This window comes from Macaca thibetana, chromosome 16 (assembly GCF_024542745.1).
Source record: "Macaca thibetana thibetana isolate TM-01 chromosome 16, ASM2454274v1, whole genome shotgun sequence".
Lineage (NCBI taxonomy): Eukaryota > Metazoa > Chordata > Mammalia > Primates > Cercopithecidae > Macaca > Macaca thibetana.
This window is the reverse complement of record NC_065593.1, coordinates 22,418,012-22,437,981: the sequence shown is the minus strand read 5'-3', so window position 1 is coordinate 22,437,981 and position 19,970 is coordinate 22,418,012. Positions and strand designations below refer to the sequence as shown.

The 19,970-nt window shown below is 51.2% G+C and overlaps 1 protein-coding gene and 1 pseudogene across 1 annotated transcript in view; one reads left to right on the top strand and one right to left on the bottom strand.

Moving 5' to 3' along the window:
- Positions 1-940, top strand: part of NOS2 (nitric oxide synthase 2) — a 41,967-nt gene extending 41,027 nt beyond the window's left edge. The window contains exon 26 of the mRNA XM_050763279.1: positions 362-940. Coding sequence (XP_050619236.1) covers positions 362-469 — 108 coding nt within the window. The 3' untranslated portion in view covers positions 470-940. The remainder of the gene's footprint in view (positions 1-361) is intronic.
- Positions 941-1,885: 945 nt separating this feature from the next.
- LOC126938273 (galectin-9-like) lies at positions 1,886-12,118 on the bottom strand (annotated as a pseudogene).
- Positions 12,119-19,970: the final 7,852 nt, after the last annotated feature.

Here is a 19,970-nt window from a genome sequence, read left to right as displayed (position 1 = left end):
GGCTTCAACGTGCTGCTGTGCGTCAGGACCCTTCAAGGCTGGGAGCAAAGCAAGGACATAGCGTTTCCCAGATGTATTTATCTCAGAGCTCACACTTCCTGGAGTTCACACTTCTTGGGTGGGGGGTGAGCGCTGGGCAGGACATGGGAATGCCAAGTAAAGCTTTGGAGATGGTTAGAGGGCCGGCTCCAGAGCAGGTGCTGAGCGGGGTTAGGCTCTAAACCAGATTCCAGCACAATCTAAGTATGACAGTGGGGAAGACAGATGGCTCATGAAGGTCCACGTGACAGGGAAGCTGGGCAGCCCCGGGGGCTCATCCCAGCCTGGGCTTGACACGTTGCTCTCTGTTTCCACCTAAAAGAGCCAGAAGCGCTATCATGAAGATATCTTTGGTGCTGTATTTCCCTACGAGGCGAAGAAGGACGGGGCGGCAGCGCAGCCCAGGAGCCTGGAGATGTCAGCCCTCTGATGGCCCACAGGAGGGGTTAAAACTGCCAGCACAGAACTTAACCAAGGAGCCAGCTCTGAGGTCACAGGGCCTGGGGGGATGGAGAAAAGTGATATCCCCCAGGCTCAAGTCTTATTTCCTCACCTCGTTCCCCATCAAGCCCTTTACTTGACCTCCTACCAAGTAGCACCCTGGATTGATCGGAGCCTCCTCTCTCAAGCTGGGGCCTCCCTGGTCCCTTGGAGACGAACGCTTCAATGCCAGACCTGGCAAGTGGGTGAAAGATGGAACCCGCTGCTGAGTGCACCACTTCATGTGACCACCAGGAGGTGCTGTTGCGCCACTGTGTATTTAACTGCCTTGTGTACAGTTATTTATGCCTCGGTATTTAAAAAACTAACACCCCAGTCTGCTCCCTATGGCCACTTGGGCCTTCCCTGTATGATTCCTTGATGGAGATATTTATATGAATTGCATTTTATTTTAATCACACTCTATGTGTGTGTGGGTGTTTTGTAGGGAAAGCTCCCCTCAGAGTGGGGAGCTGGTGGGTGTCACAGCCTGGACAGATCCTCCACAGAGGAACACCCCAGGCAGGCCATGGCTCCTCTGAAATGGCTGCCAGGTGTGACAGCAGCAGATGGAGCTTGTGCTGGTCTATGGGGCCTGAGGAAATGGATTCTTGCTGGGCCAAGCAGGATGTGTTGGCATCAGCTGGATGCGGAGCTGGGCTTCCAGTGGCTGGCCAAACCCCACACATGGGCACAGAGCCACTTTTCCCACGCAAGCCCTAACCCCTAATGCCAGGGAGACCCACAATGGAACACACACCTAAACGGTGCTTCGGGTCGGCTTCTCCTGACACCCCTTCCCCAAGCCACCTCCTCCCACTGGGACACCAGGTCTGAGGAGCCCAGTTCTGGCCCTGCTGTGGCCCTCACAGGCTCTGCCCCAGCCCCTCTCCCATCTCGGAAGCATGGGGCTGTTTCCTGGGGTCCCCCGTTACCACCCTTCCTGTGTCCGAGACTCCTGCCCAAAAGGCTGGAGCCCCAGCCTGCTTTCTCCAACACCCTCTTGGGATTTGCGAGGGACCGTCTGGGAGGAAGTGTAAGGTCAGGGCCCACTGCCCAAAGGGAGTCCATGCTCTCCCGTCCCACTCCTCTCAGCAGCACCCCCGCCCAATTCCACAGACTCCAAAATGTCTCCAAATGAGTTAAGGAAGCCACGGTCAACCCACATGAATGTGCCAACAAGCATTTTCATTTCTCTATTTCAAAGACATTGGGAAAGGAGCCAGTCCCCTGAAGACAGCACTCTGGTCAGTTGGTGGAGGCCAGTGGGATGCCATCAGACTAGCTTTCTTGGAGGGGGTGAAGGGTTGATACAGAGTGCAAGGTGACAGTGAGGTTAAAGGTCAGAGGGGAGGGGCTGAGGAGGTCACCTCCCACCAGGAGTGGACAGCTGGTGGCTTGGGACTGGGGTGGAGCTGCGTGGGGGATGGGAGGGGAATGAGCGTGGGGCTTCGTCTTCACTGCCCACTCCTCCTCTCTCCCCAGCTGTGCCCCTCTTGTTAGACCCCCAAGAGCTGTTGATCTGGGTGTTGCGGACCACAGCGTTCTCATCAAAACAGGGATTCAGGTGGAAGGCGCTGTGGCTCCCAGAGCACAGGTTGATGTGGAACCTGGGGTGGGCGGCCCATCTGGACCTTTGTCCACTGAGTTCTGGGCCCCATTTCCTCCCTGTCATCCACAGCCTGCCTGAAGCCAAGGGAATGACTGGAATGACCTTGAAGGGCTCTCTCTTCCCAGAGGTCACTGGAGCCCTTGGCTTACCTCTGAGCACTGGGCAGGACAGTGCCCGACAGGATGACGGACTTGGATGGGTACAGCCCTCCCAGAATGGTGGTGACAAAAGGCATCAGCTTTCAGAAGGAGAGGCATGGGTCAGCCAGTGGCAGCCAGGGCAGCCCACCATGCAAAAGGGGAAGACTGTACCAGTTCCCATGAATCTGGGCTGTCAGCTGAGAGGAAGCCCGTGATAGCTTTACTTCGTTCCATAAAAGCCAAAGGAAAACTTTCCAGTGCTCCTCAAATTAATGGGCTTAGATTAGTGTCACGAAAGGAACTTTGGGCCGGGCGCGATGGCTCATGCCTGTAATCCCAGCACTCTGGGAGGCCGAGGTGGGCAGATCACGAAGTCAGGAGATTGAGACCATCCTGGCTAACACGGTGAAACCCCGTCTCTACTGAAAAATACAAAAAATTAGCTGGGCGTGGTGGCGGGCGCCTGTAGTCCTAGCTGCTTGGGAGGCTGAGGCAGGAGAATGGCGTGAACCCAGGAGGCGGAGCTTGCAGTGAGCCGAGATCGCACCTCTGCACACCAGCCTGGGCAACAGAGCGAGACTCCGTCTTAAAAAAAAAAAGAAAGGAACTTTGGCCAAACACAAGAAGACTCGTGGGGTGAAAAGGGAGGGCTATGCAATGTGCTCACATTGACATGACAGTTTTAAGGTTGAAAGCTCCTCTCTACAGTCTTCTAATTCACTGGGATGCTTTGAAGCCCTTCAGCTTACCAAAGGACTGCTTTTCATTTTTCAAGGCCAGTGGATACCCCTGCAGCGGCTCTTCACCCCCAGCCTGCCCACCACAAACAGAACCTCCGCCCTCCCTGAGAAACCACTTACATAGGCGGGGTGGGGGTACATCACAGGTGGGAGGGCGGGAGTCTGTTGAAAAGAAACCAGGAAATTCAATGGGAGAGCACATGTGTGCACGAGCACTCACCCACGTGCACTCACGCATTCCAGAGGGGCCTCCACTGTGAGGCTGATCTCGTGAGGCTTTGGCCCTTGGACTCTCCCATCCACCTCCCTTTTCATGTTAGCCTTCCTGGAACTTCCTGCCGTGTTCCCGGACCCCACCACGGTCACCTGCCCCTCAACCCCTCCATAGGCAGCCCCACTAACGCTAAACTCCCGGCCTGATTTGCACCATCAGGAGAACAGCTTAAGCCTGTGATCAGTAGTGACATCCCGGGGACGCAGGATGCAGGGCCAGGAACCTCACATCCGGGTGCTGGGGCCACTGCACTCCCCACTTGGTGACAGGTGGACCAGTTTCCCTCCCGGTCTCTAGGGAACCTGCCTCTTCCACCACTGGATAAATCCTGCTTCTTCCAGAATCTCTGCTGTCCCAAGAACAGCTTTAGCCACATGTCACCTGTGCCAAGGACTCAGCCCCAGATGTCCCCATCCTCCTTGCTAAACCGCTTTCTTCCTGACTCTAGGGCTCTAGGGAGTTTAGTTCTTGGTGAAGGAGGACACTGTGCAGCTGTGAACTGGCCAGAACTTGTAGACTTACAGAGAACATCTGTCCAGGGGCGCTCTGCACCGTGTGGATGACTGTCTGGGTCTGGAGGAAAGAAACCAGGTCTCACCCAGGCTCTCCCATGTGAAGGCCACCAGCTCCCACCAGAGGGCGCCACACGGCAGGCACCTCCAGGGGGCGTAATCAGCCCAATGGCCCCACAGACCCCACAGAGGGTGGGTCCAGCTGTTTCTTCTCTCAAGGGGATGAGGGAGGGCAAAGGTTAGAACCCTGGAGAAGAAAGATGGGGACGCTGGTGGCTCCGGCCCATCTTTCCTCTCAGGGAAACGTCTCTCAGCCTAGCCTCCCTTTGCAGGTGGGAGAAGGGAATGTGGGACACGGTCTTCCGTGGCTGCCCACAGGCTGGCAACTCAGGTTGTTTCATCACGGCCAGCCAACCACATCCAACCCCCCACCTCGCCAGGCCGGGCAGACGGTCAAGGGCCTGGCCTCTGCCCTCCCCACTCCCAATGGGAGAGGCCCAATGCCTGGCCCCGCCTCCTCCATGAGCCCAGAAGAGCCAAAATGAAGAGGATCCAAAAAGAAAGCAAGAGACTTACAATGGGAGCCGGGTTGGCGGGCCGCACGCCGGGAGGCTGGAGGGGTGAGGAGAGTCAGAACGGTGGTTATCGCGGGCACCACAGAACGGGAAGAGACGATGGCAGAACTCCAGGGAGGCTCTTGTGCTCAGGAATGCTTCCCCAGGGCCGGGCGCGGTGGCTCAAACCTGTAATCCCAGCACTTTGGGAGGCCGAGGTGGGCAGATCACGAGGTCAGGAGATCGAGACCATCCTGGCTAACACGGTGAAACTCTGTCTCTACTAAAAATACAAAAAAAAAAAAAAAAAAAAAAAAAAATTTAGCCGAGTGTGGTGGTGAGCACCTGTAGTTCCAGATACTCAGGAGGCTGAGTTAGGAGAATGGCATGAACCCAGGAGGCGCAGCTTGCAATGAGCCAAGATCGCGCCACTGCACTCCAGCCTGGGCCACAGAGCAAGACTTCGTCTCAAAAAAAAAAAAAAAAAAGAAAAAAGAAAAGAGAAATGCCTCCCCAGAAACACCCACCTCCCTCTTGCTCCCAAGCAAGCCTTCCTGAACCCGTGGTACCCAGATTTTTACCTCCAGGTGCACAGGGCTTTGGGGTTGGGAGGTAAGGTATCCCCATTTGTTCCTCTCAAGAGAGAGAAGACTGGGTTTGATAGAGACCGCACTGCTTTCTGTAGCTCCCACAGCCAAGAGCGTTACTTCCAGTGCCATATTTCACCCGTAAGGTGAGAAGGGGTATTTGTTGAAGGCCTGCTGTGGGTCGATTCCTGGGCTTCAGTGCTTTCCAATGAGGGAAGCAGCCTCAGCTCCTGTGTCCCTGGTGAGGCAATGAGGCTCAGAAAGATTAAGCAACTTGCCCAAGCTCGCCCAGGTGGAAGGGACCAAATCCAAAACGGCAGCCAGTTCTGTCTGACTGTATCCAGCACACTTTCTGGATACAGAAAGTATCTGTACCCCAGGACCGGGGCCAAAGTTGGGCTGCCCTGCAAAAGTTCCCCGGGGCTCAACCAGTCCTGAAGTCAGCGTGGCAGGAGGCAGGTGCCCTGTCTGTACCGTGATGGGCCATAGGAAGACTGTAGACAAAGCGCCCCTCCTCCCAGTCCCCACTGCTTGAGTGGCCAGAGGAAGGGCTGCTCGCCTCCTTGTCCTGGATCCTGCCCCACCCAGTAGACTGTTCTTGCCCTGGCTGGTATCCCATTCTTCCTGGCTGTGCGAACCACATTCCACATTCATTCATTCACTGAGCCCCTACTGAGTGCCAGGCACTTTGCAAATGAATAAGCCACGGTCCTAGCCCTCTGAGGCCTCATGGGCATAGGGAGATGGGGTGGAGTGACGGGGACAGACACGCAAACCACAGTTACAATGGGGTGCTGTGAACTGGCATGGCACAGATATGTACAGACTCCATGGGGACATGGCGGGAGCGTCCAACAATATTCTGGGCAGGGAGGACTCCCAGAGGAGAGACACTTAGGCAGAGCATGGAAGGGCAATTAGGCGTGTGCTGGGGACAGGCTGGCAGAGGGTGCTTCCGGGACCAGGGACAGCATATGCAAAAGCATGGTGGCCCGAGAGGGCCTCGCGTGAGCCGTGGAGGCTGCGTGAGCTTCGTGGGGTGGGGGTGAGGCAGGGAGGTTGACTGGGGCCAGACTCGGGAGGAATCTGTATGCCCTGCTGGGGAATTTGGGCTTTATTTGAAGGGCTTGGGGCTGTTAAGATTTTTAAGCAGGGAGAGGGTGTGATCAGATTTGCTTATAAGAAGGTCACTGTGGCAGTGGTTGGGTGTGGGGGGTGGGGAACTGGACCCCTGTCGTCATGGTGAGGAATCCCAGAGGCCTGGGCCACGTTGGTGACTTTGGGAGGGAGATACATTGGTGCCTTGGAGAGACATAAAGAAGGGGGAGTGAAGAATCCGGGGCGACTCCCAGGGCCCCAGCTCTGGGTGCCCAGCGGACAGAGACAGGGAACTCTTGAGTGGGCACGATGGTGCCCGTAGGCCCTGGTGTCCTGCTGGCTGGGGCCGGCCTCTCAGACCCTGGGTCCTTCCTGCTGTCTGCTCAGCCACCCAGGGCCTCTGTGTCGAACTCACTTTTTGTCTGCGCCCCCTGGGCCTGGGTGGGAAACAGACAGGCGGGGAGAACGGCACCATGGAGAAGGCGGGCTGAACAGGGACTGTGCGGGGGTTCTGTTAAAACAAAAGGCACCGGCTGGTGAGGAAAAGCATTAATGGAGCCAAGGAGAAGCTGAAAGGCAGAGGCAGGGGCAAGAGGGAGAGACCAGGCAGGCAGGGGGATGTGGCAAGGGGGTTAGGGCCATGCCGAGGCGGGAGGGGAAAGGGCCAGGCTCCGGTGAGCAGCACAGGGGGGCAGTCTCCCTCCAGCTCTTCCCTTCCACCTGCAGGGGAGAGAGTCAGGGAAGGAGGGAATGAGAGACGAGGACCAAAGGGTGAGGAGCCCAGATTTGCTGAGGGCCTACTGCGCACTTCGCTCATCTCAGGGAGCTCCCTCGAATGCCAAAAGGGTAACAGCAGCTCCCATCCAGCTGCTGGTGCCCTGTGGGAATGTGGGCCCAGCCTACCCTCATCTTCCCGTTTTTCATGTGGTATTGGTATCTCCTGACCTTCTTTAGTTTTATTTATTTTATTTTGTTATTCAAACAAGAATTTTTTAGAGGTGGGGTCTTGCTGTGTTGCCCAGGCAGAACTAATTCCTGGACTCAAGCGATTCTCCTGCCTCAGCCTCTTGGGTAGCCGGGATTGCAGACCTCCACCACCGTACCCGGCTCTCCTGACCTTTCAGATGTTGGCAACACATTCAAAGTCTTTAAAACACAGAGGTCAAACAGACCCTGGTGTGGGCCCAGGGGGCCATTGTGTGACCTCTGATATCTGTCTCCTCACTGAACCACACAACCACCCACGGAGGGCAGGCAATGACCATGCTCATTCTACAGATGAGGAAGCCGAGGCTGAGAGAGGCAAAGTCGCTTGTCTAAGATCCCACAGAGGATGAATGGCAGAGCTGGGAATCTGAACTGGATTCAGTCTGGTTCCTGAGCCTGGGCTCTTTCTAGAACAACATGACCTCCTAACCAGGGTGGAAATCAAGGGGTGAGGAGAAAGGGGTAGCCGAGGAGCCTGGGAGACCAAGGCAGATGTTCTGGACAGAGACAGTGACACAGACGGAGGGGCAGAGTGACAGAGGAGAAGGGGCGGGCAGGCACTGGGACAGGGAAGCAGAGGTTGTCCCCAGAGTCACCTGGGTAGGAGACTGGCTTGGGTCCACCTATCAGGGCCTAGGCACAGCTACGCTGGGCCCTGCATCCCAGCCCCGGGGACCGGTACAGGTGGACAGTCTGACCTGGAAGCTGATGCAGGACAGCTGCACAGCGCCATTGACGGAGATGGTGTCCACACGGTGGAAGGGCACGCGGTGGAAGTACTGCACGAAGAGGCTCCCGTTCACCATCACCTGCCACAGGAGAGCACGTGTTCCGGGGCAGGTTCCCCAGACCGGGATGGGACCCCCCTGCGCTCCTGGACCCTCCTTCTAGAAAATGAAGACCTGAGTCTGGGCCTCACTGTGGGGCCAGTTACAGGAACGTGTGTGACCCGAAGGGCATCAACCCGAGTCTCTACTGGGCTCCAGTGGTTGGGTTTTCGTTCTGGTCGTTTACTGCAGTAGGTTTGTCTTTCTAGTCTTAGCTCACCTGGGACTTCATTTATTTATTATTTATTTACCTTCAACTTTTTTTTTTTTTTTTTTTTTTTTTTGAGATCGAGTATCAGTCTGTATCCCAGGCTGGAGCACAGTGGTTCAAGCGATTCTTCTGCCTCAGCCTCCCGAGTAGCTGGGATTACAGGTGCCCACCACCACACCCAGGTAATTTTTGTATTTTTAGTAGAGACAGGGTTTCACCATGTTGGCCAGGCTGGTCTTGAACTCCTGACCTGAAGTGATCTGCCCTCCTCAGCCTCCTAAAGTGCTGGGATGATAGGCATGATCCACTGTGCTCATTCCCTTCAACTTTTATTTTAAGTTCCAGGGTATGAGTACAGGATGTGCAGGTTTGTTAACTAAGTAAACAAGTGCCATGTGGTTTGCTGCACAGATCAACTCATCAGCTTGGTATCAAGCCCAACATCCATTAGCTAATCTTCCTGATGCTCTCCCTCCTCCACAAGGGCCCAGGGTGTGTTGTCTCCCACCTCGTGTACATGTGCTCTTATCATTCAGTTCCTACTTATAAGAGAACATGTGGTGTTTGCTTTTCTGCTCCTGCGTTAGTTTGTTGAGGAAAAAGGCTTCCAGCTCCATACATGTTCCTGCAAACGACATGATCTTGTTTGTTTTTATGGCTGCAGGGGTATTATTTAAATATGCATAAAATGCTCACGGGGAACAGAGGAGAGGTGACCTCGGGTTGCATACTGAGTGGATGGGAACATCCTTATCTCAGATAAGCATACTCAGACTGACTGACCCACCGGCTTCTCAAGCCCAGAGACCTACACTACTTGCAAAGGTAATTTGCAATGTGCTTACAAAACTATACCCTTAATAGACCCTGGATAAAGGCTGGAACAATGTCGCTGAAAAGTAAATGTTACCAGGGACCTGGAGAGGAGGAATGGTGACAGCAGAGGAATGGAATGAGCTTGGAATTCAAAGACACACAACACCAAACAGCAACGTGATGACTCCCCTAGTTCTTATTTTCAGAGTAAAAGAAGCAGCAGGCGCACCTGTAGATTCAGGTGAAGGTGCAGAAGGAGACTACGCAGCCATGGGTAACACCTTACAAGGAAATGGTTGTGTTATCTGTATAGTGGTGTCACTCTGGCTGAATGTCAATTGAAGTGATTACTTAAAAGCCATTCACCTGATAGGGCTGGGGGGGTCCCAGGGCTGAGAGGTGGGGAGAGGATTCCTGCTCACCTTGAAATCTGAGCTCTGCACCAGAAAGCAGAGGTCAAAGGGCATTCCCTGCTGGGAGAGAATGTGCATCTTCCTATCCTTAGGCTCCCAGCTTCCTTTCTGCCTTGTGTTGCACACCACTTACCCTCCCTCTTCAAATGGAGGGTTGAAGTGGAAGGCAAGGTCGTTTCCACCGAAGCCGGTCTGAAAGTCCACAGCAAACCTAGGCCCAGGGAAAGCAAATAGTTCTCTGTGGCATGGTTTATTGCCAGTGATAGGCACAGGAGGGCCTCGGCGCCTCTGCCCTGCATTTGTCTGGGATCTTGCGTAGAACCTGCCTGGCAGAGACTGGTTGGTTGGCATCCTTTTTTTTCTCTAACTTGGATCTAATGTGTTTTTGTGCAATTATTGCATTTTGCCTTTACAGTATGATTTTCTAAAAATAAGTAGAAAATGGTTAAGGAAAAGTGCTGGCATGAGCAAACAAGAAGCATAGGTCTTGGAAAGTGATTACCAATTGGTACCAAAGATGGAAGTTGCTAAGCACACCTAGAAGACAGAGCCTTCCGTGCCAGTGGACACTTGTTGGAGGCCAGCACATGCCTGACTAAGTGGGAAAGAAGAGAACAACTGTAGAGAGCATGTGAAATTGGGGCTGGGCACAGTGGCTCACGCCTGTAATCCCAGCACTTTGGGAGGCCAAGGTGGGTGGATCACTTAAGCCCAGGAGTTCGAGACCAGCCTGGGAAACACAGCGAGATCTCATCTCTACTTAAAAAGAAAAATTAATTAGCTGGGCATCATAGTGCACTCTTGTAGTCCCAGCTGCTCTGGAGGCTGAGATGGGAGGATCACTCGAGTCCTGGAATTCGAGGCTGCAGTGAGCTATGATCGTACCACTGCACTCCAGACTGGGTGAAAGAAAAAGTCTCTGTCTCAAAAGAAAAAAATCAATTAATTAAATGAATAAATGAAGACGATTACATCTGAAATATCTCTGTATGTATTTTTCCCTTGGAGTCCTTCAGCTTCATCCCTGTAGTCCTTTGGAAATTCCTGCCCCAAGGAAGGGAGAGGCAGAAAGCTCCTGAGAGGAGAGCGCCCTCTGAGGTAGGATCTGTCTGTTCCACAGGATGGGAGTGGGAAGCCCTCCTGGTGCTGGCAGGTGGGGGAGGCGGAGGGAGAGGGAGAGAGGAAGGGGCGGAAGATCAGAGGCTTGGTCCTGATTCCCCTGGTTGGAGGGTTCAGGGGGATGAGGGGCCTCCCTGCCCTTGGCATCTCCTGGGGGAGGTCACTAAGAATCTAGGTGGCCGAGCTGAGGTTGAGCAGGGATCTGCGAGGCCCAGAAGGAGAGGTCCTCTGGGACTGAGGCAGAGGGGCTTCTGTGAGAGAGCAATGAGTCCAAGAGGCTCTTCTGTGGGCTCCACAGACTTCAGCAGGCAGCCACCCGTGGTCTCCCACCAAGACAAGAGAGAGCTGCACACCTCTGTGCCACCCAGTCGGGGCGCCCCGGCAGGGGTCAGCCAGATCCTTTTGAGAGTCTAGAGCCTTCCCAGTCCCTGAGAAGTCATGTGAGCTCCTCTCTGTTCCCAGACAGCCCACCTTGGGAGGGAGGAGGGGGTGGGAAAGAGCCCTAATACGATGTTAGTATTTTGAATTGATTTAGTAGTTTCCAGAAAAGGCCTTGAAACCAAAAGAGACCAAATTACTTTTGATGGCGATTTTCAATATTTTCACATCAGCAGAAGGAGAGCTTCAGAGTGGATGAGAGCAGTGATGGGAAATGGAGGAAGTTTGATTTTTGTAACTCTTAGTTACAGTGTGCAAGGTTCAACCCAGAACATAATCCTCCAACTCTGACCATCCCACTCCCTCCTTAGACCGCCAGCTCCCAGGGCCCCATTCATCCCGGAGTCCAGGTTAATGGCGCCCCTGGCTGCAGGTTGTGCCTGCGGAGTGGTGCCCGGCAGCATGGGTTAGGGACGCATTGGGCCTCCCCTGAGCCAGGCACGTGAGCTTGGATGTTGTTGTCTGAACTAACCCAGGCTCACAGGCCCAGTGGTTTACTAAGGGACGAGGCTGGAGTGAAACGTTTCCATCCATTACACACACACACACCTGCTTCCACTGGAGCTGAGAACAGTCCCATTGACAGTGATCTGAAGTCCGTCCTGGAGAACCCCTTGGACAGTCGCAGAAAAGGGGACGGCCTGCAGGGAAAAGGTGTGGGACCATCAGTCAGGTGGCCGGCCTCCTGTTTGCTCCCCTCCAGCGCTAGTCAGTGGCCGGCCTGGGTGTGACAGCGCCATGCAAGGGGATGGGGTGCGGCTATGACCAGTATATACGGAGTCTCAGCCCCAGGGGTCTTAGGGTCCTGTGTGGAGGCAGACACAAATCCAATTAGTTACTCAGACAGTCTAAGCTTGTGATAAGGAGAAGCCTGGCCCTGAGAGGACACGACAGGGAGCTGAGCTTGTGTGAGAGTCTGAGAGGCGGTGGAGGCTGCATCAGGAACGCACCAGGCTGAAGGCCTTCCTTCCAGGCAGGGAAGAGGCAGGCAGACGCCCCGGGCTGGTAAGGAACTAGGTAGTAATGGGGGCTGCCGGACCTCATGCGAAGCTCCCAGCAAAGCGCCCAGGGCCCTGGCTGGAGACTCAGGAGGCTCAAGGGGCCAAAGAGACCCATCAGGGGTCTGGAGGGTAAATCTTTGACTCACCCGAGAGGCACAAGAAGAAACCATGTCCCTCTCCCCACCACCACCATATAACGATGGCCACCGTGACCTTTGCCCTCCTGGCCACCTTCAGCAGAGCCTCTTCCCAGATGCCCTCTGCAGCCATGGGGCAGCCGCCTCCTCTACTTCTGCCCCCGGGCTCCCCATTCCTTCCCTCAGGCCCTCAGCAGCCCCAAGCCCTAGTGTAGTTTCCTCACCCATCCCAGGCCCCACGGGCTACCACTTTGTCAAATTCTGTCTTCCGGGGCTCTTTAAAGGAGCGATGGGCCATGGGGAGGATGCATCGCTTCGGAGTCAGGCCAACTCCAGGTCTGAATCCTAGCTCTTCTGCTCATGACCTGAGTGGCCTTGGGAAGCCTATTTCAGCTCTCTTTGCCTCAGTTTTCTCATCTGTAAAATGGGAAGGTGTTTCTCCTACTGCATGTGACTGATGATTTCATGAGAAAAGGCCTGTGATGGAAGAGACTGGCACATAGGAGATGCTTCTCCACTGTCACCCACCCCCTACCTTGATCTCTCTGAGCAAAATTCACAAACTGATACTTAGGATTTTCAAAGTTTATTCCAAAATGCCTCATATCCAGTGTGGTTCTATAACCCGCATTAAAGCACAGTTCTATCCCCTGGCTGATTTTCACATTCTTCAGGTTTTTAATGTCTTCTCTAAAATCTCCTTTAGGTCAATTTCCAACACAAATTAAATGCCTAAAGGAGCCAGGCAGGGATGTGTTATGAGTCAGATGGCCAGGTAGGGAGTGGTGGGGACTGTGGCAAAGTAGACGTCACACCCCTCATCTAAAAAGTCAACATCTACTCAGCGCTAACCAGTGATTACCATCTAGGCCCAGGATTGGCAAAGCTTCCAAATTTTTAAGAGAAGACAGAAATCTGAATTTATTTTTCTGTAAAACTTTCTAATTTCTTGGAGGAAAATTTTTGTCAAAATGGATTATGTAAAACTTCCTGGCTGGGCACAGTGGCTCGCATCTATAATCACAGGATGTTGGGAGGCCGAGGCAAAACAATCACTTGAACCCAGGAGTTTGAGGCCAGCCTGGGCAACATAGCGGGATCTCTACAAAAACTAAAAAAATAGCCTGATGTGGCACACACTTTTAACCCCAGCTACTTGGGAGGCTGAGGTGGGAGGATCGCTTGAGCCTGGGAGGTTGAGGCCACAATCGCGACACCGCACTCCAACCTGGGCAACAAAGCGAGATTCTGTCTCAAATGAAATTCCCCAAATTCCCATATTATAGAGATACACAATGAAATATTTGCAATGGAATGGTATTTTCATATCTGAAGGTGGGAAGGGAAGCAAGCGAGGGAGGGTATAGGATGAAGCAAGATAGGTCTGAGTTGATCGTTGTTGGAGCAGAGTGATGGGTGTGCGTTGTTGATGGTACAATTCCCTCTGCATGTTTGAATTTCCTATAATAACAAGTTAGAAGAAACACTGTGAAGGCCAAACAGAAAACACCCACCAGCCAAATTCAGCCTACTGGCCACTGCTTTCTGGTCTGTATTGCTGAGTTGTGTGACCACACAGAACCCTGGGAAACCCGTCCTCGCTCAGTGTACACACCTGGCTCCGTGAAAGCCCCAGGAAATCTGGGATCTGACTCAGATAGACTCTGCTCCCCATGGATTTGAGGGGGTGTCTTTTGTTGCCCCTCAGGTCAGCTCTGAACTCTGCCATTAAGTACTTTAGTGACCTCAAGCAAAGCACAGCTTCTCTGTGTCTCTGACTTCTCTTTCTTGTCCCTGTCTACACCCGCAGTGTGGGGGAAGGAGGGTCAGCCTGATCCAGGTATGGACCAGCATGACCTAGGATCGGGAAGCCTGTTATTCCTGAAACATGTCTGTGGAACATTTTTCCCCTTGTCTGTTTGTGGAGGCCTGTGATTCTCTCCAGAGCCTTTCACACTATCATGAGAGTCAGCGCTGGAAATACACACCCTCCTGGGAAGCATGCGGCCTCCACTCAAGCGTATTCACACCACAGCGTCTAGAATTGAAGGCAGAGCGTGATGGACGTGGGCTCACAAGTACACACAAGGCTTAATTAAGGAAGCCAGGAGGGAGAAAGAGCAAGTACAGATCATGGGGGTGGGACAGGGCAGGCTAATCTCCAAGGCAACAAGTTCCCCAAAAAAGTTCTGTGAGTTTTCAAAATGTCTGAAATGGTGCCTTCAAATTCTGAGAAACAAGATTATTTTAGTTTAGTTTAGTTTGAGATGGGTTCTCCCTCTGTTGCCGAGGCTGGAGTGCAGTGAGGGGTGTGATCATGGTTCACTGCAGCCTCCACCTCCTGGGCCCAAGTGATCCTCCCACCTCAGCCTCACGAATAGCTGAGACCAAATAGGTACATGCCACCATGCCCCACTGATTTTTAAGTTTTTTTGAAAAGAGGGGTTCTCGATGTGTCGCCAGGGCTGGTCTTGAACACCTGGGCTGAAGTGATCCTTCTGTCTCGGCCTCCCAAAGGGCTAGGATTTCAGGTATGAAACACCATGCCTGGCCTGAAAAATGAAATTTTAAATAGAAAGTTATCCTACAAACAAGGTTATTCATTGCAGTATTATAATACAAAAGATTATAAAGCAAAGCATTGGAAAGAGCTTAAATGTCTTCCAACAGGAGAAAAGTGAAATAAATTAGGGTATTTCCATATAATAGGTTCTGTGTAGCCTTAAAAAGAAAAGAAAAAGAGGAAGACAGAACTCTGAGCACTGATATGGAATGATGCCATTGGTATAAAAAGTGGGTGACGGAAGGCTATGGACTTGCATTTATTTATTTATAAATAAAATATCTCTGGAAGGATTTACAAGAAACTTATAACACTGGGTATCAGTGGGCCACCCCCCAGAAACATCCACATTCGAATCCCCGGAAACTGTGAATATGTTGTAGAAGGGACTTCACAGATGTGATTGAATTAATAATTTTGGCATGGGGAGATTGTCCTGATTTTACAGGTAGTCCCAATGTGATCACAAGGATCCTATAAAAGGGAGGCAGGAGAATGAGTCAGAGGTAGGAGATGTGACAACAGAAGCAACAAGAAGTTTTGGTTTTTTGTTTGTTTGTTTGTTTGTTTTATGTTTTTTTTTTTTTTGAGACAGGATCTCACTCTGTCACCCAAGCTGGAGTGCAGTGGCGTGATCTCAGCTCTCTGCAGCCTCTACTTTCCCAGGCTGATACAATTCCCCCAACCTCAGACTCCCAGGTAGCTGGCTGTACAGGTATGCACCACTATGCTCATCCAATTTTTTTCTATTTTTTGTAGATACATGATCTCACTTTGTTGCCTAGGCTAGTCTCCAGCTCCTGGACTGAAGAGATCCTACTGTCTTGGCTTCCCAAAGTGCTTGGATTATAGGCATGAGCCACTGTGCCTGGACAAAGCTGCTGGTTTTAAAGATGGCAGGAGGGGCCATAAACCAAGGCATGCAGGCAGCTTCTAGAAGCTGGAAAAGGAAAAGAAACAGATTCTCCCCTGGAGCCTCCGGAAGGAAACAACCTTGCTGACACGCTGATTTTAACATCTGACCTCCAGAATCATTAAGAGTATAAATTTGTTGTTTTAAGATTGGCCAGGCGAGGCTGCTGTGGAATTTAGATCTGTGTGTCCAGGAAACCCAGGAAAACAACCGGACTCACTTTTGCTCCGCAGGATGCAGGAGGATGGATTTTTGCACTGGATTTATGGTCCCACTGGCTCCCCTCCCAGCTCTGTACACTAGCAATTCAGACATTGGCCAAGTCGCTTGACCTGCCTGTGCCCCAGTTCCCTCCTCTGAACGGCAGGACAGTAACACCACCCGGCAGAGTTCTGAGAGGACTGGGTGTGATGCTGTGAGCTGAGCCCCTGGCTCGTGTTGGCCTTGACAGTGCAGCTCTTTGCATGGAATGAATCGATCCCTCTGCTGAGTCAGAACTTGCTCTCTGTTCCTGGTTGTGCCCAGAGACCAGGGACTTTCCCTCTTCTTCTTATCTGGAAGTCTAGAAAGCAGAGCTGAGCCCTGCGGACCAGAATGTGGGCAACCTTGTTCTGGACTCAGCGTCACCAGAGGACACCCAGGCTCAGCCCCGACGATGGGGAGCTCAGCCTGGCTGGTCGAGACTGACCACCAGCTGGAACCAGTACGTGGCTCTTAGCCAAAGTGCCCCATTGCCTCAGAAGCTCCACGGTCCTGCTGACCACCTTCCATGACACTTTGATTTTAGCCTTCTGACCTCCAACACTGTAAGAACAAATGTGTTGTTTTAAGGTTGGCCAACTAAGGCTGCTGTGGCATCTGGATCCATGTGTGTCTGTGAGAGTGCACGACACTGCACTCCAGCCTGGGCAATAGAGCAAGACTCTGTCTCAACAAATTAAAAAATAAAAAAATAAAAAAAACTGCTTGGTGAGTTGTAATACAGTCAAATATCTACTTCTATGTTCTGGCTTTTCTACTTCTAAAAAATTACCCAAGAAAAAGGAAAACATATGTGCCTGTTTTAACAGCTTTACTCATCATTGCCCCAGGCTGGAAACAATGCAAATGTTCACCAAAGGAGAAGGGAGAAATAAATTGTGGTTTTCATACAACAGAGTAGCCCTCAGCAATAAAAAGGAGCTAGGCCACAGGAAACATCAATGGGCCTCGCAACTGAGTGGAAGCCAGATCCAAACAGACACATGCTGTGAGAATTCCATTCGAGTCAAGTTGAACAACAGGCCAGAATGGCGTCACCCTTGGGGGTCACTGACTGGGAGGGGCACGAAGGAGTCTTTGAGAGGCTGGAAATGTTCTGGATCTGGTTCTAAGTGGTGGTGGCACAGGTGTTTACATCCATTAACAACAGGCTGAGGCTGGGTGCAGCGGCTGACACCTGTAATTCAGTACTTTGGGAGGCTGAGGCAGGAGGATTGCTTGAGCCCAGGAGTTCGAGACCAGCCTGGGCAGCATAGTGAGACCTTGTCTCTACTAAAAATAAAAAAAATTAGTGGGGCATGGGGGTGCATGCCTGTAGTCCCAGCTACAGGGAGGCTGAGGCAGGAGGATTGCTTGAGCTTGGCAGGTTGAGGCCATAGTGAGCTATGGTCGCACCGCTGCACTCCAGGTTGGGCAACAGAGCAAGACGTCTCAAAACAAAACAAAACTCAACAGAAAAACAGGATCTGTACATTTTACTCTACCTAGACAATATATCTCTAAAAAACACTGCTAAAAGAAAAAAATCTACCAGAGCCCAATGAGACACAGGCACAGCTCAGAGTTCTAGCAAATGAACACCGTGGCATTAACTTGAGCCTTGGAGGTGAGTGACAGGTAAGCAGCCCACTAGTGAGTCCAGTCTATAAAGGACGGCCCTCTGCTCCACACCCTGCCTGTAGGGGCCCCAGTCATACTCACCGGCCATCAAAAGTTCAATGGCTAAACAATGTGTACAAAATACATAAAATGGGCGGGGCGTGGTGGCTCACACCTGTAATCCCAACACTTTGGGAGGCTGAGGCATGCAGATCAGCTGAAGTCAGGAGTTCAAGACCCAGCCTGGCCCGTCTCTACTAAAAATACAAAAATTAGCTAGGGACAGTGGCTCACACCTGTAATTCCAGCTACTCGGGAGGCTGAGGCAGGAGAATCACTTGAACCTGGGAGGTGGAGGTTTCAGTGAGCCGAGATCACGCCACTGCACTCCAGCCTGGGTGATGGAGTGAGACTCTGTCTCAAAAAAATATATATATTACAAAAAATGGACTGAGGCTCTGATGCATGCTTTAACATGGATGAAACCTTGAAAACATTATGCTAAGTGAAATAAAGACAGCCACAAAAGGACAAATGTTGTATGATCCCACTTACATGAGGTATCTAGAATGGGCAAATTCTTAGGAACAAAGTAAAATAGAGGTTACTAGCAGCTAGGGAGAGGGGAAATGAAGTTATTGTTTAATGGTTACAGTTTGTTTTGTGTGGGGCGAAGAAAAATTTTTCAAATAAATAGCGGTGGTGATTACACCACATTGTCAATGTACTTGGTGCCACTGAATTGTACACTTCAAAATTGTTATAAAGATAAATTTTATGTTAATGTATATTTTATATCACAACTTTTTTTTGTTTGTTTTTTTGAGACAGTCTTGCCGTATGGCCCCAGGCTGGAGTGCACTAGCACAGTCTTGACTCACTGCAAACTCTGCCTCCAGGGTTCAAGCAATTCTGGTGCCTCAGCCTCCTGAGTAGCTGGGATTATAGGCACCTGCCACCAGGCCTGGCTAATTTTTGTATTTTTCTTAGTATAGATGGGGTTTCGCCATGTTGACCAGGCTGGTTTCAAACTCCTGAACTCAGGTGATCCGGCTGCCTCAGCCTGCCAAAGTGCTAGAATTACAAGCATAAGCCACTGTGCCTGACCTTATCACAACTTTTTTTTTTTTTTGGAGGTGGAGTCTCACTCTGTCTCCCAGGCTGGAGTGCAGTGGTATGATCTTGGCTCACTGCAACCTCAGCCTCCCAGATTCAAGCAATTCTTTTACCTCAGCCTCCTGAGTAGCTGGAACTACACGCGCACACCGCCAACCCTCGCTAATTTTTTTTTTTTTTTTTTTTGTATTTTAATAGAGAAGGGGTTTCATCATGTTGCACAGGCTGGTCTCGAAGTCCTTAGCTCAGGCAATCTGCCCGCCTTAGCCTCCCATAGTGCTAGGATTACAGGCATGAGCCACCACACCTGGCCTATCACAACTTTTTAAAAGTGAAAAGATATGTACATAGAAATATTCCTTACATTTGTATCTACATTATTAAAAACTGCAAACCAGCTGAAGTATAAATGGGGAAACAGTTTAACACACATCAGTAAGACTGAAACTTGTTTATGCTAAGACAGAAAATATAAAATGATGTGCGCTAGGAGAATAACTATTAAATACATGCCAATTGGCCCAGTGTGGTGGCTCATGTCCTCTAATGCCAGCACTTTGGGAGGCCGAGGCGGGTGGATCACCTGAGGTCAAGTGTTCGAGACCAGCCTGGCCAACATGGTGAAACCCCATCTCTAATAAAAATACAAAAATTAGCTGGGTATGATGCTGGGTGCCTGTAGTCCCAGCTACTGGGGAGGCTGAGGCAGGAGAATTGCTTGAACTCAGGAGGTGGAGGTTGTAGTGAGGCGAGATGGTGCCACGGCACTCCAGCCTGGGCAACAGAGAGACACTCCATTTCAAAAAAAAAAAAAATCTATTGCCCAGATCAACAAACTAATTTTGTGCCAGTTGCCTTAATGAAGATAAAATAAATGAAATAAACTACTAAATTAAGTGCAAAGGAGCAGAAAATCTATTAATTTGGTGATTTTATTAAGAATGATGATAGCTAATATTCATGGTGAGCTTGTTATAAGCCACATCCTATCCTAAATGTCTTACTTGTTTTAACTTCATCCTCCCAACACTTCTGTGAGATTGATTCTAAAATTCTCTTCACTTAGAAACAACTGGGGCCTAGAGAGGAGATTTCTCTGTGCCATGTGATGCTGTTTCGTAGCATTTTGCCCCCAAGTAGAGCTTCTTTCAAAATTGGGGTCAATCCTCTCAAATCCCTTTGCTGCTTTATCAACTAAGTTTCTACATGCTTCTGAATCCTTTGTTGTCATTTCAACAATGTTTACAGCATCCTCACCAGTGGAACCCATCTCAGGAAACCACTTTCTTTGCTTATCTGTTAAAATCAGCTCCTCACCTGTTCACGTTTTATCATGAGATTGTTGCAATTTGGTCACATCTTCAGGCTCCACTTCTCATTCTAGTTCTCTTGTGAGTTCTGCCACATCTGTGGTTGCTTTCTCCACTGAAGTCTTGAGCCCCTCAAAGTCATCCAGGGTGGTAGGAATCAATTTCTTCCAAACTCCTGTTAATGTTGCTATTCTGACCTCCTCATGAATGTTCTTAATGGCAT